The sequence below is a fragment of the Ochotona curzoniae genome, unplaced genomic scaffold (assembly GCF_017591425.1).
Source record: "Ochotona curzoniae isolate NIBS_2020 unplaced genomic scaffold, NIBS_Ocur_1.0 contig_66, whole genome shotgun sequence".
Lineage (NCBI taxonomy): Eukaryota > Metazoa > Chordata > Mammalia > Lagomorpha > Ochotonidae > Ochotona > Ochotona curzoniae.
Window position 1 is genome coordinate 291,557 of NW_024466512.1, and position 18,264 is coordinate 309,820.

An 18,264-nucleotide genomic window follows, 5' to 3' on the forward strand; every position below is an offset into this window, starting at 1 on the left:
TAATCCCTAGCCTCCCACAGCCCCCTGTGGCCCCCAGCTCCCTGCAGGATGGGGTGGGGGGCTGGACGAATAAAGCCGTGTCCACCCATGCTGCCTGCTGCTGGACCTGCCTCCTGCAGTCGGTGCTCGGGCGAGCAGGGCGTCCAGGCCAGCCCGGGCGTCCACCTTGCGCCCGCGTCCACCCTGCCCGCATCCACCCCGCGCCCTTGTCCACCCACGTCCACCCCGCCCACATTCACCCCGCCCGCGTCCATCCTGCGCCCGCATCCACCCGCCCGCCGAGGGGAGCCCCAGGTGGTCAGGTCCAGCTGGCGCGCGCCCAAGCCCCGCCTGAGACGTGGGCGCCGTGGACGCCTGCCCACGGATCACGGACTCACCCCGCCTGAGTTATGTCCTGGCGCACCGCGCTGGCCTTGTCCATTAGCCCCGCGCGGGCGGATTTACGTGGCGGGCAGCTCGGGGCCGCTGGGATTTATGGCCCCCCAGGATTTATGGGGAAGGCCCCCCGGGAGGAAGGACCCCGCAGCCCCCTGTGGTCAGGGATGGGGGTCGGCGCCAAACCCCCCGCACCAGCGCTCTTCAAAAATGCTGCTTCCCAGCGTCTCAAAGATGCCTGTTAAGAAAGGCTTTACACTTTTCTCGTCGAAAATTTAGAAAATGCCAGAGAACTCCGTATAAAAAGGGGGCAAGGCCACAGCGGGGGCGGGTCCCGGACTGGGCGGCTGTCCACCCGGTGGGGTCGTCCTCTCCGGGAGATGTTTGGATGCATGTTCCTGGCGAGGCACAAAGCCAGCAACGCCTGGGAGGGTCCTGGGTCCCTTGCTCAGCAGGAGCCCCCCAGGCTGCCCTCTGTCTGCAACGCAGTCAGTCAGAACCGGCCAGCAGCCTTGAACCTGAACAAGCTGGCAGACAAAGGCGAGGCCCCCAGGCGGGATTGGCAGGGTCAGGCAGAGGGATCCCTCTGCTGGAATGGAAAGGGAGGGCCTGCTCCCCAGTCCCACCCCCCCACGGGACCAGCTCCCCAGTCCCCCCCCCCACGGGACCAGCTCCCCAGTCCCCTCCCCCCCACCCCAGGGACCAGCTCCCCAGTCCCCTCCCCCCCAGGGACCAGCTCCCCAGTCCCCTCCCCCCCACCCCAGGGACCAGCTCCCCAGTCCCTCCCCCCCACCCCAGGGACCAGCTCCCCAGTCCCCCCCCCCCACGGGACCAGCTCCCCAGTCCCCTACCCCCCCAGGGACCAGCTCCCCAGTCCCCCCCCACACGGGACCAGCTCCCCAGTCCCCTCCCCCCCACCCCAGGGACCAGCTCCCCAGTCCCCTCCCCCCACGGGACCAGCTCCCCAGTCCCCTCCCCCCACGGGACCAGCTCCCCAGTCCCCTACCCCCCCCGCCATGGGACCAGCTCCCCAGTCCCCTCCCCCCCACCCCAGGGACCAGCTCCCCAGTCCCCTCCCCACGGGACCAGCTCCCCAGTCCCCTCCCCCCCCCAGGGACCAGCTCCCCAGTCCCCTCCCCCCCCAGGGACCAGCTCCCCAGTCCCCTCCCCCCCCAGGGACCAGCTCCCCAGTCCCCCCCCCCCCCAGGGACCAGCTCCCCAGTCCCCTCCCCCCCCAGGGACCAGCTCCCCAGTCCCCCCCCCCCGCCACGGGACCAGCTCCCCAGTCCCCTCCCCCCCAGGGACCAGCTCCCCAGTCCCCCCCCACCAGCTCCCCAGTCCCCTACCCCCCCAGGGACCAGCTCCCCAGTCCCCCCCCCCGCCACGGGACCAGCTCCCCAGTCCCCTCCCCCCCAGGGACCAGCTCCCCAGTCCCCCCCCCCTCCCCCCCCACCCCAGGGACCAGCTCCCCAGTCCCCTCCCCCCCACCCCAGGGACCAGCTCCCCAGTCCCCTCCCCCCCCAGGGACCAGCTCCCCAGTCCCCCCCCCCCACGGGACCAGCTCCCCAGTCCCCCCCCCCCGCCACGGGACCAGCTCCCCAGTCCCCTCCCCCCCAGGGACCAGCTCCCCAGTCCCCCCCACCAGCTCCCCAGTCCCCCACCCCAGGGACCAGCTCCCCAGTCCCCTCCCCCCCACCCCAGGGACCAGCTCCCCAGTCCCCTCCCCCCCCAGGGACCAGCTCCCCAGTCCCCCCCCCCACGGGACCAGCTCCCCAGTCCCCTCCCCCCAGGGACCAGCTCCCCAGTCCCCCCCCACCAGCTCCCCAGTCCCCTACCCCCCCAGGGACCAGCTCCCCAGTCCCCTCCCCCCCACCCCAGGGACCAGCTCCCCAGTCCCCTCCCCCTCCCTAGGCCTCTCCCTCTTCCAGGACCACCCGTCCAGGCCTCAACCTCCTCCTCCAAAGCCGAGCCGGGGTGAATTGGTGAGACTCTTGTGTACCAGTTTCTATGAAGCTGCCTCATCCAACACGATCTTTAATGGTTTAATTTCTGTGTTAAATCATTAAAATCCTATTTTCAATGGCTGTGAACGATTGTTCTAATGATCTGCCGGAGGAGCCCGTATTTCTCCACCTTGCAGGAATGATCAAAGACGTCGCTGCTGTCCTGGTGCGCACCGGGACGAGGACGTACGTTCAATTAACGCTTCCCCGCGCCACGCCTGCCCACGATGATGGAGAGAGAAGCAGCCGGGTTAATTGTCCCATTTCCAACGGAGGAATCAATTTACAGCGCGTCTTCGCCTTCGTGAAAAACGGCCGCCAGGACTCCTGGGGAGGACGGTCCGTGGCCACTCCCTGCAGCCCCCCAGGACCCCTGGCCCCCCCAGAACTCCACCCACCCCCGCACTCCCCCTCCTCCACACCCCCTGCGCGCTGCTGGCTGGCTGGGAGCCGGCCTGCTCAGGGTGACTCGGGGGACAGGCTCTGCCTGGTACTGGCCAACCCAGCCTGCTGCTGGGACATTGTCCTGGCGGCCGTGAGCCGGGGGCTCTCCGCGCTCCAGGAGTGCCAGAGCCGAGCCCAGCCAGCCCTGGGGGAGGTTGGAGGGGCTTGGGGGCCACCTAGCCCGAGCCCAGAAAGCACCCTCTTTGGTGGCGGCACCGTCCCCCTGGGAACTTCAGCCCAGACCCACAGAGGGAGCCAGCTGGGTGGCCCTGGCTACAGTGGTTCTCTGAGCGTGCCCTATTCCCACCCCTCAAATTAGGCCCCAAGGGGGGGAAGAGAGCAGGGGTGGCTCTGCCTAGGCTGTACACCCCCTCTTGGTGGCAGCACTGTAGGTAGGCCCACCCATTGGCCATACCGGACCCCAACACTTAGCCAGGCTGCCCTGGCGTCCACTGGCGGGCTCTCCTGGCAGCCAAGTCCCCGCCAGCGGCCCAGCTTCGTCCTTCCTTGCTGCTGGAATGGGTTCTGAGGGCCAGAGCTCGGCAGCCCCGTCTAGGGCGAGACAGAAACCCACGCGCCGACAGCCGGAAGCGCCCAGGGCTCTGTCCGCCCGGCGCCGCGAGAGGGCAGCAGCCGGCCTTCGGGCCTCCAGGGCGGATCCTGAGCCCAGGCCGGGTGGGGCCCCGCCTGGTTTGCTAAGAGGCCGCCCCGGGGAGCCCTGGTAGGACCGAGCGGGCTGGCGCCGGAGCCAGGGAGCGCACGGCCGCGTCGGGGACCTCCCCGGGCGCCGCGGGGCGGAGCGCTGGGCTCGTGACGGCCACTGAGCCGCCCGTCCACGCGCTGCCCGCGGCGCTCCCGGGGCTACCGGCGGCCGTGGCCCAGAAGCGAGGGGACACGTGCGGGGCCACACGGAGCTCCCCGCCGAACCGCGCGCCGCACACGGGCTGCGGGAGCCAGCGCACCCGCATGGGACCTGGATGAAGCAACAGGGGAAGCACCTGCGAGGCTGTGAGCGGGCCTCATCCCCCCACTCCATGAGGAACCCGCGTGTAAAACAGGCACGAGCCAGAGGCGTCCGCGTCCCGGGACGTTCCCGAAGCGAGGGGCAGGCCCGGGAAAGCGGGAACGGATGGTCCCCGGGACCCTGGGCCCACGCAGGTACCCTGGGAAGCTCCTGGCTCCTGCGAGGGAACGCGGAGGGCAGGCGCTACCCCCTGGCACTCGGCTTTTCAGACAAGGAATTCCGGGAACCCGCCTCGGCTCCGCCCCGCTCCCGGCCGAGGAATCCCCTTGCGAGGGCGGCGGCGCCAGGAGCAGCACTCCAAGCAGGACCGCCTACCCGCCGGGACACTCTCTCCTCCCCACGGCCAAGACCATGACGGTCTGTGCGGGGACAGCCGCCAGTCAGAAGCCTGGGAAGGCTGGCCAAGCCCAGAGCACAGGCCTCACGACCCAAGCCAGCGCCCCAAGGCCGAAGCAAGGATGGGAGCCCAGGGCGGGTCTGCGGCCTGGAGGAGGGAACCCAAAGCGCTAACTCCAGAGGTCCCCCTGCGCGGCCAGCACCCACCCTGGTTGCTGCTCCCTTAGACACCAAGCCGACCCACAGATGCCACATGGCAGGGCAATGGCCTGGTCATCCTGACCCTGCCCCTCTTTCCAGGACCCCAGCAGAGCTAAAAAGCAGCCAGATGAAGACCCCAGTCCAGGGTCAGTTGGTCCAGCTGACCATCGCATCATGGATGGCACTTCTCCTAGCCCCCCTTTGGGCAGGTTTGTGGACAGGAAGTGGCGAGTCCTAGGGGAACAAGGGTCTGTTGATGGGGCCAGCCAGGTGGGGGATGGCTGCCCCCCTTCCCACAGCTCCCCCAGGGCTCCAGGCCTTGCCCAACCGAGGGCCCCTGCTTGTCTTCACTCCTGCTCAGAGCTGGGAAAACAGCATCACAGCACCAGCGAGGCTGCGACCAGACCAAGCAGGGGGCTGCGGATGGACACTTCCTGGCAGGGGAGCCAAGGTGGCTGAGATCACAGGGAGCCCAGGCTCTGTGGACAGGAGGGCAGGTGATCCCTGGGGAGGTGAGCCCTGGGGGGGGGGGCTGAGGAGCCCTTCCCCAGTCCCCCTCAGAAGGCAGCCAGCAACCTTGGGGCTCCTTGACTGCAACCAGTCCTCGTGTGAGCAGACCACAGACCGGGCGGTGGAAGATGGGAAGGTGCTGTTGGGGATGTGGTTGTAGGCGGTGGGAGAGCGCACGAACCTCCCCCTCCCCCCAGCTCTGGGTGCGCCCTGAGCAGGCTGGGGCCTAGGAGGCTCAGAGGGGTCACTGGCATGGCCCGGGAGAGAGCATCTACATCCCCGGGGTCTGTCCCTTGGACGGTCCGCGAGGCCAGCGCCCTCCCCCACTCCCTGGGACCACCGCCCCCTCCCTGTAGGCGCTCATGGCCTGGGTTCCAGTGCTCACCGCTTGCCCCAGCACCTTCAAGGTGAGCTGGGGGCGCGCGGAGGCCAGACTCGCCCGACGCCCTGGCATGCTTCTGTCCACGGGCTCCTTTCGATGTCAGGGGTCGCTACTCTCCTCGTTTCCCGTGGCCTCGTCCCCGCAGCCGCGTTTGCTCCAAGGCTGGGAGGGGGCATTCGCGAACCTCTGCCCCCTTGGCCCAGGAGGGGCCTCTCTGGGAGCGCTGCGAGGGCAGGGGGGACCCGTGGCTAGCGTGCTGGGGGGTGGGGGGTGGGAGGGAGTCGGGGGCAGGCCCATCCGGCCGCAGCAGGGTGCGCCCGATAAGTCGGGACCCCCGGAGAACGTACTCGACGCCCGCGGCCGCCACAAGGCAGAACCAGCCCACCGGACTCCGCAGCTCCCGCATTCGCCCGGGGCCCTGACCCTCCCTCCTAGGGGCCGCGCCACAGCCCGACATGGGACTCCACGCGTCCCAGTAGCAGCCTAGGGAAACCAGAGCCGTGGACGGAGTCCAGAGACCCGTGAACCCTAAGCGCGGAGCCCGAGCTGCAGTCCAGCCGGCCTGTGCTGCCAGTCTGTCCCCGCCTGTCCCCCAGCCCGCTCCGGAGCCCGAGTCCTCCCCGAGTTCCTTCCCGGGTCTGGACGGATCCCCGTTCCCTTCCGGGCAGTCGGACGCCAGCTGAGCCTGGGGGCATCTCAGGTTGGATTCGAGGGGATCCGCTGCCCGGCTGAGGGCTGGCGGGGCAGCTGAGCCCAATCGGAAGCCTTGCTGCGGGCCGGAGAAGGAAGCTGGGTCCACGGAATCCCTGTGCGCGCCCGCGGGTTGCCCCGTCTTGAGCCCGGACCTCACGCGCCTGGTACGGTCTTCAGGACAGCCTCCTTCCTGCGCGGGAAGCCGTGGCGGGGGTGACCACTGCTCTCCCGCCCAGGAGCCTTTCCATGCGGAGCCCCGGCGAAGCGACGCTGCGCGGCTCACTGCACAAAACGAATACGGGCCCCAGGGGGGTGCGACCCTCGCGGCCGCTGGGCCCTCGCCTGGAGCGGTCAGCGCCGCCTCCGGGAGCCGCTGGGAAGCTCTGGCGGCCGGGGCCAGAGCGGGAGTCGTTGCGGGCGAACTCCGCTCAGCCCCAGAGCCGCACGGTGCGCATCGCCCGGTCCTGGGCCTCCAGGTGGGCAGTAGCGCAGACCGCACCCGAGCTGTTCCGTTGCTTGAAGCTACGCAGGAGGGCGAAGGCGCAGCTCCGCGAGTCCCCGCAACGACTCCACCCGAGGCCCGGCTCCGCATGCTGCCTTTGCTGGCCTGCGACTCGCCCGGCCGGTGGGAAGCCACCGGCGGGGAGGGAGGGTCCGTCCCTGCACGAAGGAACAGTGCGTGTGGCGAAGCCCCAACTCTGGCCGTTCGGCTCTCGGCCCCCTCCGCCACTCCTCGGCCGGGGCCCACCAGGCCAACGATCGTAGCCATCGTTCGCTCCCTCCTGCACGCAGCGGGAGCCTGCAAGGGTGGAGCAGCGGCGGGGCGGGACGGGGCGGGGCGCAGACGGCACCTGCCGACTCCCCGTGTCCTGGGAGCGAGGAGCGGGCCGGTGCATCCTCACATCTACATTCTTCCGGGAGGTAAAATATGTTCTCGTATTTTTTCCTGATTTCCCATTAAAACCTTTGCCTAACTAAACTCCCATCCAACGGGATTTATTTCGTCCCCGGGGAGATAAATCAGGGGGCAGATTTACAGCCCGGAAGGCACCTGCCGCGCTAATGGGCCCTTCATGGAGTGAGCGGCCGGCGGGGGCGCGCGGCCGGCGGGGCGCTGGCCAATGGCCGAGCCGCGGGCGCCCGCAGCCAATCAGCGCGCCCGCCGCGCCGGGGCCCCGCGGTTATCAGCGCGCCCGTCCCGCGCGGCGCCGCTCCGACCCGGCCCGGAGCCGCCCGCCCGCGCCCGCCGCCCGCCGCCGCCCCCAGCCTGCGCCGCGGCCGCCCGCAAGCCCGTCGGCCCTCCGCGCTCGGGGCCGTCGGCGCCCGCGCCCGCCTGGGCTGCGCGCAAACTTCCCGGGCCGGCGGGCGGCGGCGGCGGGGCCCGAATGGGCGCCCGGGCCGGCGGCGGCGGCGCCCATGGACGCTAACCGCCCGGGCGCGTTCGTGCTGAGCAGCGCTCCCCTGGCCGCGCTGCACAACATGGCCGAGATGAAGACGTCGTTGTTTCCGTACGCGCTGCAGGGGCCCGCCGGCTTCAAAGCACCCGCGCTGGGCGGCCTGGGCGCACAGCTGCCGCTCGGCACCCCGCACGGCATCAGCGACATCTTGGGCCGCCCCGTGGGCGCGGCGGGCGGCGGCCTCCTGGGAGGCCTGCCTCGCCTCAACGGGCTGGCTTCGTCGGCCAGCGTCTACTTCGGTCCCGCGGCCGCCGTGGCGCGCGGCTACCCCAAGCCGCTGGCCGAGCTGCCCGGGCGCCCGCCCATCTTCTGGCCCGGCGTGGTGCAGGGTTCGCCCTGGAGGGACCCGCGGCTGGCCGGCCCCGGTAAGTGGCCGCGCGGGGCTGCGGGCGGGGCGGGCGCGGCGCTGCCGGGCGCTCACCGGCCTCCTCCGCAGCCCCGGACAAGGACGGGAAGAAGAAGCACTCGCGGCCGACCTTCTCCGGGCAGCAGATCTTCGCGCTGGAGAAGACATTCGAGCAGACCAAATACCTGGCGGGCCCCGAGCGCGCGCGCCTCGCCTACTCCCTGGGCATGACCGAGAGCCAGGTGAAGGTGAGCACGGCCGGCGCGGCGAGGGGCGGCCGGCGGGGCTCGGGAGGCGCCACCTGACCGAGCCCGGCGCCCCCAGGTGTGGTTCCAGAACCGACGGACCAAGTGGCGCAAGCGGCACGCGGCGGAGATGGCCTCGGCCAAGAAGCAGCGGGACTCGGACGCCGAGAAGCTGCAAGCGGGCGGCTCGGACGCGGAGGACGACGACGAGTACAACCGGCCGCTGGACCCCGACTCGGACGCCGAGAAGATCACGCGGCTGCTCAGGAAGCACAAGGCCTCGAACTTGGCGTTGGTCAGCCCGTGCCCGGGGGACGCTGTGTGAGGGCGGAGTGCGTGCACCGCCCCTGCTTCCTCGAAGCGAGTCCGGGCGCCCCGCGCGCGGGCGGCATCTCTTTGTGGAATCAATAAATTATTGCACATGCCCCCGGCGGAGCCGTGCCTCCCGAGGCTGCCCCACGTGTTTCTTCCGAATCCGACCCGGGGCCGCGCGGGGAGGGGGTGCGCAGGACCGCAAGCACGCCGCCGGCGGGGAGACGGAGCGGGCCGCGCCGCTGCAGGTACGGCGCCCCTTGCCTTCCACTCGGCTCTCCCGGGAGGTGCCCAACCTCGGGGGTCCTGCGAGGCAGGGTGGCCACGCACCCCGCGGTGCCCCGTCTGTCCCAGGAGCGGGGGGGGGGGGGTAACAGGTGCCTGTTTTCTTCCGCCCCCGGCTCCCGCAGGGCGGCCTGGGCTCCCTGTATGCGGGCTTGGTGGGCAACGTCGGCAGAGGCGAGCCCGACCAGAGCCCGGGCCGAGCGCGCGGGGCGCTGACCTGGCCAGGCTTCCTTAGGTGAGAAGCCGCTGTGGTCCCCCCCACACTCCCCGGAGCCGTTCTTGAAAAACGCGCAGAGGAAACGAAAGGGCCCAGTGCTGCGGTGGGGTTTTCTGCTCGGGGAATTAGGCGCACCCCGCAGGAAGCCCGCTCGGCACCTCCAAGGGGGCGCGCAAGAGACAACACAGGCCCAGGCAGCAGGCTTCAACAGGGTCAATTTTATTGCTTAGGAGCCGAGGCCTTCGGGACGGCCCCGCGGACTGCGCGGCGTGGACAGAGCGGCCGGACACGCGAGTCGCCGGCAGCGGTAGTGAGCCCACGAGCAGACGCAGCGACGCCCCCGCGGAGGGCGCGGTAGTGTTCTGAAGTTAAACCAGCAGGGTGCACGCGTGTCCCCGCCCGGCGGCGTGCGCAGGTGCACAGCGTGCGGCCCAGGCTGTCGGTGCCTCCCGCGCGGTGGCAGGACTAGCTCGCCACCACGGACGACGCGGTGCAGAGCCCGCACTCACGCTGCCGACAGTCAGCCTAGGGTTGGGTAAGGTTTATAAATTATTTAAAAAGTTTATATCATATATTTATATATAAAACCGGAAGCAGCTGCGGTGAGTCAGGCGCCACGGAACGCGGGAGCGGAGCAGAGCGCGGCCGCCCCGCGCATCCCGGGAATGGAAACTGCAACCTAAGCCGCGGGCTCTTCTTGCCGCCGCCGCAGGGCTGTGACTTTTCCCCGCACGTTCCCACGCCGCGTCTCCGGGCGGACCAGGCGGTGAGGTATGTGAGGCTTCCGGGTCCGGAGCTGAAGCGCGTCGGGCGGGGCGGGCCGCTACGAGGTCGGGGTCTGCTCGCCTGCGCCCCGCCTCCCTGTCGGAGAGGGCCGGCTCGTGACAGGCGCCCGCGCACCAGGCAAAGCTGTGGAAAGGTGCGCTAGGGAAGGAGGCATATTTACCACCACGTCACTGCACCACACAACACCTGTGCACACGGGCGTGAGGTTTACCTGCCCCGGGCGCCATGCGGAAGGCCAGGAACACGGGCTGCAGGGGCAGAGAGAGGCGGTCAGCACGGCCGCCCGCGCGCACCCCGCACCCCTCCCCAGGGGGAGCCTTGCCCAGCCAGATGGTTTTTCATTTTATTCCCCTTAACCGTGGATTTCTCAGCTGGGACTGGCACTTTAGCCTTCCCGTCCACCGCCCGCGTTTTGGAATTTCAGAAAGGCAAGCTGGGCTGTTGTGGGGCCCTGGGGAGGAGGTGTGCTGCCCGGCGCCCGCCCCGCCCCACGCGGTGCCCGCCCCGCCCCACGCGGTGCCCGCCCCGCCCCACGCGGTGCCCGCCCCGCCCCACGCGGTGCCCGCCCCGCCCCACGCGGTGCCCGCCCCGGCCCGGTGCCCTAGTCACCTTGTGATCCCCCATGCAGACGTTGGGCCCGATGTGGTCGTAGGTGACCACCTTCTCCTCACTCTCCGACTGGGAAAAGCAAACAGAGAGGGGCCTTTGTGTGGGGGCTGCTCGGTGTGCAGCACAGGGTGTGTGTGTGTGGACAGCTCAGAGGGGGTGGCTGTGTGTGTGTGTGTACAGCTCAAGGGTGCGGTGTGTGTGTACAGCTCAGGGGGTGGTTGTGTGTGTACAGCCCAGGGGTACAGGGTGTGGTTGTGTGTGTACAGCTCAGGGGTGCGGTGTGTGTGTATGTGTGTATAGCTCAGGGGGTTGGCTGTGTGTGTACAGCTCAGGGGCTGGTTGTGCGTGTGTGTACAGCTCAGAGTGGTGTGTGTGCGTGCGCGCATGGGTGCAAAGGTGTCCCTGGTCCCCAGCGTGTGTGTACCAGGCCTCCTGTCAAACACACAGCACTACTGTGACTTGGGGCACTCTCGGGGCTCCTAGCATGAAGTGGCTCAGGCCCGAGTCCCACTCATGGCATCGCAACTGTGACAGGGGCTACTCTCCTAGGAATGTGGTGTTCACGACTGTGGCGTGCTGAGGTGTGCTGCAAGAGGGGCTGCACCTGACAACCCTCCCTCAGCTTCCTTTCCTTTGCTCTCGGTCTTCAAGCACCTGCACCTCACCCACCCAGGCCACCCAGCTCCGCCCAGCTCCCAGCAGGCACCTCACCCACCCAGGCCACCTAGCTCCACCCAGCTCCCAGCAGGCACCTCACCCACCCAGCTCCACTCAGCTCCCAGCAGGCACCTCACCCACCCAGCTCCACCCAGCTCCCAGCAGGCTCCTCACCCACCCAGCTCCACTCAGCTCCCAGCAGGCACCTCACCCACCCAGCTCCACCCAGCTCCACCCAGCTCCCAGCAGGAACCTCACCCACCCAGCACCACCAGCTCCTGGCTACCAGCTGCCCCCCCCCCCCCATGGCCTGGAAGCCAGGTAGTCGACATCTTCCATGGAAGCGAGTGCAGGACGGGGCAGGTTCCCTGTAGCCTAGAGGATCAAGTCCTGTGAGGCAGCCGCCTTGAGGCTGGCCCCGGCCCACCCGCTCCATGGGCTCCTGTGCTGCCTTGGGAGCCGACTGCAGGCAGCACTTGAGATAATTCTTCTCTCTGTCTGGGTCTGTGAGAAGCTTCCAGCCACGACATGGTGTCGATGCCCCTGGCTTCCCTGGATTGCGGCTTGCCGTCTGCTCAATTTCCATTCAGTGCTAAGCCCATGGCCCGACATTGTGCTGGGGATGTGGGCCAGCGAGGACTGCCCATGCCCAGCTACCTGCCTGGCAGGGGCTGCCCACAACAGGCCACTCTGTCTGGCAGGAGTTGCTGGATGTGGAGACAGAGACTGCAGACCCGCAGGGTTCTCTCGTGTCATCAAGGGCAACGTAGTAGAGGCCAGTGCCCAGCTGGGCTTGGCTGGAACTCTGTGACCCCGCTCCCCATTGTTTCAGGCCCAGAGCCAGTGCAGGGCTCGGGGAGTCCCCTGACCCTGGGCCATGGCTGGGCAAGGTGGGAGGACAGGCTTTGGTCACCACACTGGGCAGGGACAGTGGAGTCCAGGCTTACACAGCCCCAGCTGCCCCTGTGGACAGGCCCTGGCTGCAGCCTGCCCAGGATCCCCTGAATCCTCGCCTTTCTGCTTAAAATGTGGATCTGAAAAGCCCTGGAACCGTGTAGCCTACAGACGTTTCTTTCCTATCAGTGCCCTCATCCCAAAACGTGGCCCTGAGGGTTCCACTCTAAGTAAGCCACGGTAGGGCTGGGACACAGACGCACACCCTGCCAGGTGGCAGGTAGCTGCTCAAGCCTGTGGCTCCCTGCCCACTTCCATGGGAGACTGGGAGAAGCTCCCAGCACCTGGCTTCAGTCCAGCCTGCTGCTCTGGGTGTTTGGGGAGTAAACCCAAAGACATTGAGATCAAGATGAAGGAACCACATGGGCATTTCCAGTGTGCCTCACACAGTGCTCACACCTGCCAAGATGTGCTCATTGATTTGTTTGAAGGACAGAATGGCGACAAGAGCCAGGACTTGGCCAGGTGGGAGCCAGCAGCCTGGAGCTCCAACCTGCTCTCCCAGATGGCTGCAGGAACCCAAGGGCTTGGAGCATCTTCTGCCTCCCAGGTGTACAAGTGGAAACTTGACCCAAAGTAGAGCAGCCGGAACCAAAACAGGTAGTCCAGTAAGGGGTGCCAGTGTTGGGAAGCCATGGCTTAACCTGCTGCATCCAGAAGCAGCCCCCATGCTCTTGACAAAGAGCACACCTCACTGGGGACCTCGCAGTGTCACCACTTGACACCTGTAACTCAGCAAGACCCGGAAGCTGACTCAGCAGATGCTGGGGTCTTGGACTCCGAGCTGAGTCAGCATTGAGTCCAGCTGCTCTTGGATGGGGCCAGGGTCCCGCAGCCCAGGGCCCATGCTCTGCCCTCCTCCCCGGGGTCCCTGTGGCGCTCACTCACCCTCAGCACGAGGTCCTTGGCAGATGGGGACATGAGGATGCGGTCGCACCATGCGGGGCACCTGGTGTTCATGTACTGCTCGCCTTGGGTGCAGTCCTCACTGTATGGGTAGCTGGGGACAGAGAGGTGAAACGTGAGGGTGCTGGGCTGGCGACGCCTCCCCACCTCCATCCTGGAGGAAAGGGTATAGATGGAAGTTTCCAGAAGACTCACCCTCGAGTCCCAGAATACTGCCTGCAGTGGGGGGCAGAATCCCCATTAGTCTGTGCCACTGGGATCTACACAGGATTGGGGTGCCACTGCTGGCTGGTAGCAGCCACACCCCTCCCCTCTGATGCCCAGCCCCAGCTCACCTCCCTGTGGGTTCTGTACCTAGGACACATCCCTCTCCCACTGAAGGCGTCCTGCAGCTGGTCCCTAACCTGCTTGCCAAACCCCCACACAGTGAGACAGGGTAGAGCTGGTGGTCATCCCTGCTCCGGCGCTCACAGTGGTCAAACTGTCTAAAACTGTGTGTGAGCACACACGTGGTACTGAAAGAAGCTGGGAGTGGGGGGTGCTAGCCAGGCTCAGCGCCCCTGGCAGCTGCCCTCCCGAGCTGGGAGTGGGGTGTGTGGGTGCTGCCCCCTGCCCAAATTCCTGCCAGCCAGGCTTAGCACCCCTGGGAGCCACCCACCCCAGCTACACTCAGTCGGCTTCCTGGGGACTCACTTGATGCCAAGGAGGTGTCAGCCAGACTGGACGGCAGGGCCTCCCCTACATAGCCAGCAGGTGTCCTGGTCACCCCTCCCCCCAGTGTAAATGCGCTGCCGGATGCTGTCTGTCTGTCCTGATTAATGCATGAGCACGAGGACTTATCTGAGCGGACCTGGCGGGCGGGGCTCCCGCTGCGGCTCAGGGACAATGGTGTCCTTAAGGAAGTGGTGATAAAAGGAACAATCGCCCACCTGTGCTCTCCCCCGCCTGCCCCAGGATGTGGGCAGCGGTCCCTTTGCTTGTTTCGGAGGTGTGGGCAGGCGGGAGATGGCGCAGCTGTGTGCACAGCAGGCACAAAGGCCCCGTGTGGGTCCCCAGCAGACCAGGTTTTGTGGCCAAGCCCTGGAGCTGCGATCCTGGCCCTCACCTCGGCCTTTGGGGACGGAGTAAATTCCTCCTCAACCCTCGTCAAAGCTTAGTTCCCAGGACCTGTGTGAGTGGCCACGTCACCTGGGGAGGCCTCAAGTCTCAGGAAACAGGTATCAAACAGACTCACTGCTACTGGAACCCCACAAAGGGAAATAAACCTAAAAGCAAAGAAATCACCAACCCAGAGATGTGTGATCTCCTTAGAAGCCAATGGCAGCAACTGTGCTGTGCCAGCTCTGCCTCACCTGGGCTCTGGAGATGGTCTGTGCCCAGGCCACCCAGAAATTTGGCAGATCTGGCCTCTGGGCCCTCAGAAGCAGCAAGGAGCCAAGTGCCCTGGGGCTGCTCAGAATTCAGCTCCTCTGTCCCCACTCCACATCCTACCATGTGCTGGGAGCTGAGTTCCAACCCTGCTCCTGCCCAGGTGTGGGTGGCCAGCTCGCCCACTGCCCGTGTGACCCACACAAAGTCCCTCTGAGAGGGCCTGGGGCTCATGATGTGTTCAGACCTTACCCCGTTTCTCAAGGCCAAGGTCCCAATATGGTGTATGAAGACCCAGTGGGGGCTCCTAGCCCCTGCCTCTTCAGCTTGGAACTTGTCTCTGCGCCTGGGACTCTCTGCCCTGCTGGCCCTGGACCCAAAGTGTGTGTCTAGGGGCGAGTAGGGCACACTGCAGCCTGTATCTGCCTGACCTCAGTTACAGTCCAGGAAAGGAGCGTCTGGCCCAGAGCATGTATTGGGGTGTGACCTGTCACTCATGTCGGGATCTACCGCATATGTCCCACCCCAACGCCCCGGCCTCCATGTGGGCCATCAGGGTACCAAGTGGAGCATTCCCCGGGGGGCTGGCAGGAGGAAGGACCACATGGACTGGACCCAGGGGTGAGGGGCGACCTCCACAAGAGTGGACACAGGATGGTCAGTGGTCACCCAGCTCCCAGCCCTCCCAGCGCTTCGCCTTGATGTTGGAAGCTGCCAATAGTGGAGACAGCAGGACAGCTAATGGCCACAGAAAGGGTTGGGGTAGAGCTTGCACACACATATGGAGTGAACACACATGTGGGGTATGCGCTCCCACTCGCACAGACACACAGAGCAGAGGGGAGGGATGGAGACGACTCTGGGCAGCCACACTCTTACCTGGGAGGAAATGAGATGTCCAGCTCATGCAGCCTGTCCTTAAAGACGGACAACTCCTTGTCAAACTCCAGGAGCTGAAGAGAGAAGAGTTGCCTGAGGGCAGGCAGCTTCCTGGGGACTTGCCCTGCCCTTGGGTACTCCTGCACTGGCGGGGGGCATGGAGGAAGCTGTGTGGGCCCCAGTGTGCATGCAGGCAGAGGGGCCAGTGCAGGACAAGCCCCGTGTGGGTTTCATACCCAGAGGCCTGTGTGCTGTGGGTGCTCTCCTCCCAGCTGCCCCGGGAGCCTGAGGGCAGGAGAGCTCAGTGCTCCCCACCCAGCAGGAGCTCTGGCTTCACTGGAGGGAGGGGCTTACTTCTTGCTTCTGGAACCCTCTGGGGCAACTAAAACCCTTGAAGTGGAGACTTCAGACAGCACACCTAAGTGCACTGACACGTGCAGACACGCACACAGACCTGCAGAGCTCAGAAGTCAGACCCAACAGGCTCCGCGGGCTCGTGTTGCTGAGCCTGGCAAGGCAGAGCAGGTCTCACACTGGGCAGGCCACTGGCTCCTCTCAGCATGGACGGGTCTGTGTAGTCAAGGCGACCCGTGCTGCGGGACTCCTCTGCCTCCTCTAAGGACTGGCTGGACCTTGGGGGGACCACTGGGCACCAGATGGAGCCCATCCAGAAACACATCCAAAGCTTGTCGGTCAGAGCCCCAGGCCTCCCACTGTGCCCATGGCCACCTGAGAGCTTCTCAGGACACAGGAAGCCCCCCCATCCAGTGACCACCTGCACTGAGCTGCAGGCTCCAGGCTGTCACCCACCAGGGCCCAGTCCCAGCCCTTCTTCCCTGGAAGCACCCTGCTGGTCAGCTTTGCCGCTGTTGTGTCCGCCTGTCTGACCACATCTGTGACAGAGTATATGGGAGAGCACTCCCATCACAAAGCTTTCCCTTGACCTCGAGCTATCTGACATACAGAGGATGCGGTGGCTGCCTCGTGTTGACTCCTTCCATTCAGGGCCAGGAGACCAGCTAACTGGGCACTGCCCGCTGGCCCAGCCAAAAACCACTGGTATGATGGGAATTCTACCTCCAGAGCCCTGGCAATTGTTGAGGGGTCCCTTCCTCCTTCTCTCCCCTTGAGCCCTTTGCACTTTGCCAGGGCTTGTGCCTGCAGCCCTAATCTGATCTCTGCCGCCATTCAGGGAGACAACAGCTAGAGGACATGCAGCAGGTTGGAGCGGGCAGCAGCCGCAGGGGATGGCTCAGGCATCTAGTGGCCACCATGTACAAAGGATAGTGCAGACCATGGTGGCCACTTCTGGGAAGCCTAGCAAAGCCTGGCATGTGGCAGAGTCCGCTCTGGTGCCCAGACTCCAGATACCGAGCTCTTACCAAGTGGTCCTGTCCCAAGGAAACAGCACACCTGCCCACCTCTGTTGTGGCCTCAGCCTCTACACTGTGGGGCAATGGGCATGCCAGGCAGCACAGAAGCCAGGAGGTTGGGCACATAGGGCCTCCTCAAGTGAGGATCTAGTGTCATCACTCGGCTCACAGGTGTCTGCAAATCCTGGAGGGTATGGGAGCACTGCACAGCACCCACCCCGGTGCAGGCTTAGGTGATCCACTTGCCCGAGCGCCCAGCACGTTGTTCAAGGTGCAACCATGGGGGTTGTAGAAGGGCAGGACCACTTATATTAGATTCCACGTGCATCCTCACCGCACTCTCCTGGAACACACTCACACTCTCCTGGAACACACTCACACTCTCCTGGAGTACACTCTCACTCTCCTGGAGTATACTCATACTCTCCTGGAGTACACTCACAGCCAGTACTCTCCTGGAGTACACTCACACTCCCACTCTCCTGGAGCATACTCACACTCTCCTGGAGTATACTCATACTCTCCTGGAGTACACTCGCACTCAGCACTCTCCTGGAGTACACTCCCACTCTCCTGGAGTACACTCGCACTCAGCACTCTCCTGGAGTACACTCCCACTCTCCTGGAGCACACTCACACTCCCACTCTCCTGGAGTACACTCACAGCCAGTACTCTCCTGGAGCACACTCCCACTCTCCTGGAGTACACTCGCACTCAGCACTCTCCTGGCGTACACTCACACTCTCCTGGAGTACACCCATACTCCCACTCTCCTGGAGTACACTCACACCCAACACTCTCCTGCACACTCACACTCAGCACTCTCCTGGAGCACACTCACACTCAGCACTCTCCTGGAGTACACTCACACTCCCACTTAGCTGGAGTACACTCCCACTCTCCTGGAGTACACTCTCCTGGAGCACACTCAGCATTCTCCTGGAGCACACTCCCACTCTCCTGGAGTACACTCACAGCCAGCACTCTCCTGGAGTACACTCACACTCTCCTGGAGTACACCCACACTCCCACTCTCCTGGAGTACACCCATACTCCCACGCTCCTGGAGTACACTCGCACTCTTCTGGAGTACACTCACACTCAGCACTCTCCTGGAGCACACTCACACTCTCCTGGAGTACACTCACAGCCAGTACTCTCCTGGAGCACACTCACACTCAGCACTCTCCTGGAGTACACCCACACTCCCACTCTCCTGGAGTACACGCACACTCAGCACTCTCCTGGAGCACACTCACACTCCCACTCTCCTGGAGTACACTCACAGCCAGTACTCTCCTGGAGCACACTCCCACTCTCCTGGAGTACACTCGCACTCAGCACTCCCCTGGAGCACTCTCCTGGAGTACACTCACACTCCCACTCTCCTGGAGTACACTCACAGCCAGTACTCTCCTGGAGTACACTCCCACTCTCCTGGAGTACACTCGCACTCAGCACTCTCCTGGAGCACACTCCCACTCTCCTGGAGTACACTCGCACTCAGCACTCCCCTGGAGCACTCTCCTGGAGTACACTCACACTCCCACTCTCCTGGAGCACTCTCCTGGAGCACACTCCCATTCTCCTGCACACTCACACACAGATGCTCTGAACACTGACTTGACCATGAAGGTACAACCAGACTCATCTTGCTCTCCTGGACTTTATGTCCCCTTGGCTGGCAATGTTAGTGCAACAGAAACAGCCAAATGGAAAAAGCCTTGTCTGTGGTGGTGACTTGCCTTGCTTGGGCCTGTTGGGCCCCCAACCTATGTGAGTAGTTTGAGGCTGCCCAGGTGCTGGGCCTGCCTTTCTGGAGGACAGAATGGGGTAAGGCCTGGCAGCATTGCCAGATGTGAGATGAGACACTGCCTTAAGTTTCTCTGAATTTGTCATTT

At 65.5% G+C, this 18,264-nt stretch overlaps 2 protein-coding genes across 6 annotated transcripts in view; one reads left to right on the forward strand and one right to left on the reverse strand.

Moving 5' to 3' along the window:
* The first annotated feature begins 7,384 nt into the window (after positions 1-7,384).
* On the forward strand, positions 7,385-8,341 carry NKX6-2 (NK6 homeobox 2). The gene is made up of 3 exons (XM_040991699.1): positions 7,385-7,790; positions 7,862-8,019; positions 8,096-8,341. Exons 1-3 carry the CDS (start codon positions 7,385-7,387, stop codon positions 8,339-8,341), a joined length of 810 nt encoding a protein of 269 aa, XP_040847633.1.
* A 692-nt stretch (positions 8,342-9,033) lies between these two features.
* Positions 9,034-18,264, reverse strand: part of INPP5A (inositol polyphosphate-5-phosphatase A) — a 135,207-nt gene continuing 125,976 nt past the window's right edge. For 4 of the 5 annotated variants that reach the window (XM_040991916.1, XM_040991913.1, XM_040991917.1 and 1 more), the window contains exons 12-16: positions 14,990-15,063; positions 12,725-12,836; positions 10,226-10,294; positions 9,777-9,864; positions 9,034-9,691 (exon numbers count right to left, since the gene is read on the reverse strand). In XM_040991916.1, coding sequence (XP_040847850.1) covers positions 9,784-9,864; positions 10,226-10,294; positions 12,725-12,836; positions 14,990-15,063 — 336 coding nt within the window. In that variant the 3' untranslated portion in view covers positions 9,034-9,691; positions 9,777-9,783. The remainder of the gene's footprint in view (positions 9,692-9,776; positions 9,865-10,225; positions 10,295-12,724; positions 12,837-14,989; positions 15,064-18,264) is intronic. The other variant, XM_040991914.1, reaches the window with a different exon arrangement.

What these genes read in the sequence shown, in the direction of transcription:
- NKX6-2 (XM_040991699.1), top strand. Translation starts at nt 7,385, where the DNA reads ATGGACGCTAACCGCCCGGGCGCGTTCGTGCTGAGCAGCGCTCCCCTG. An exon ending in CCCGCGGCTGGCCGGCCCCG is followed by an intron (nt 7,791 to 7,861) that starts GTAAGTGGCCGC and finishes CCTCCTCCGCAG; the next exon opens with CCCCGGACAAGGACGGGAAG. An exon ending in TGACCGAGAGCCAGGTGAAG is followed by an intron (nt 8,020 to 8,095) that starts GTGAGCACGGCC and finishes CGGCGCCCCCAG; the next exon opens with GTGTGGTTCCAGAACCGACG.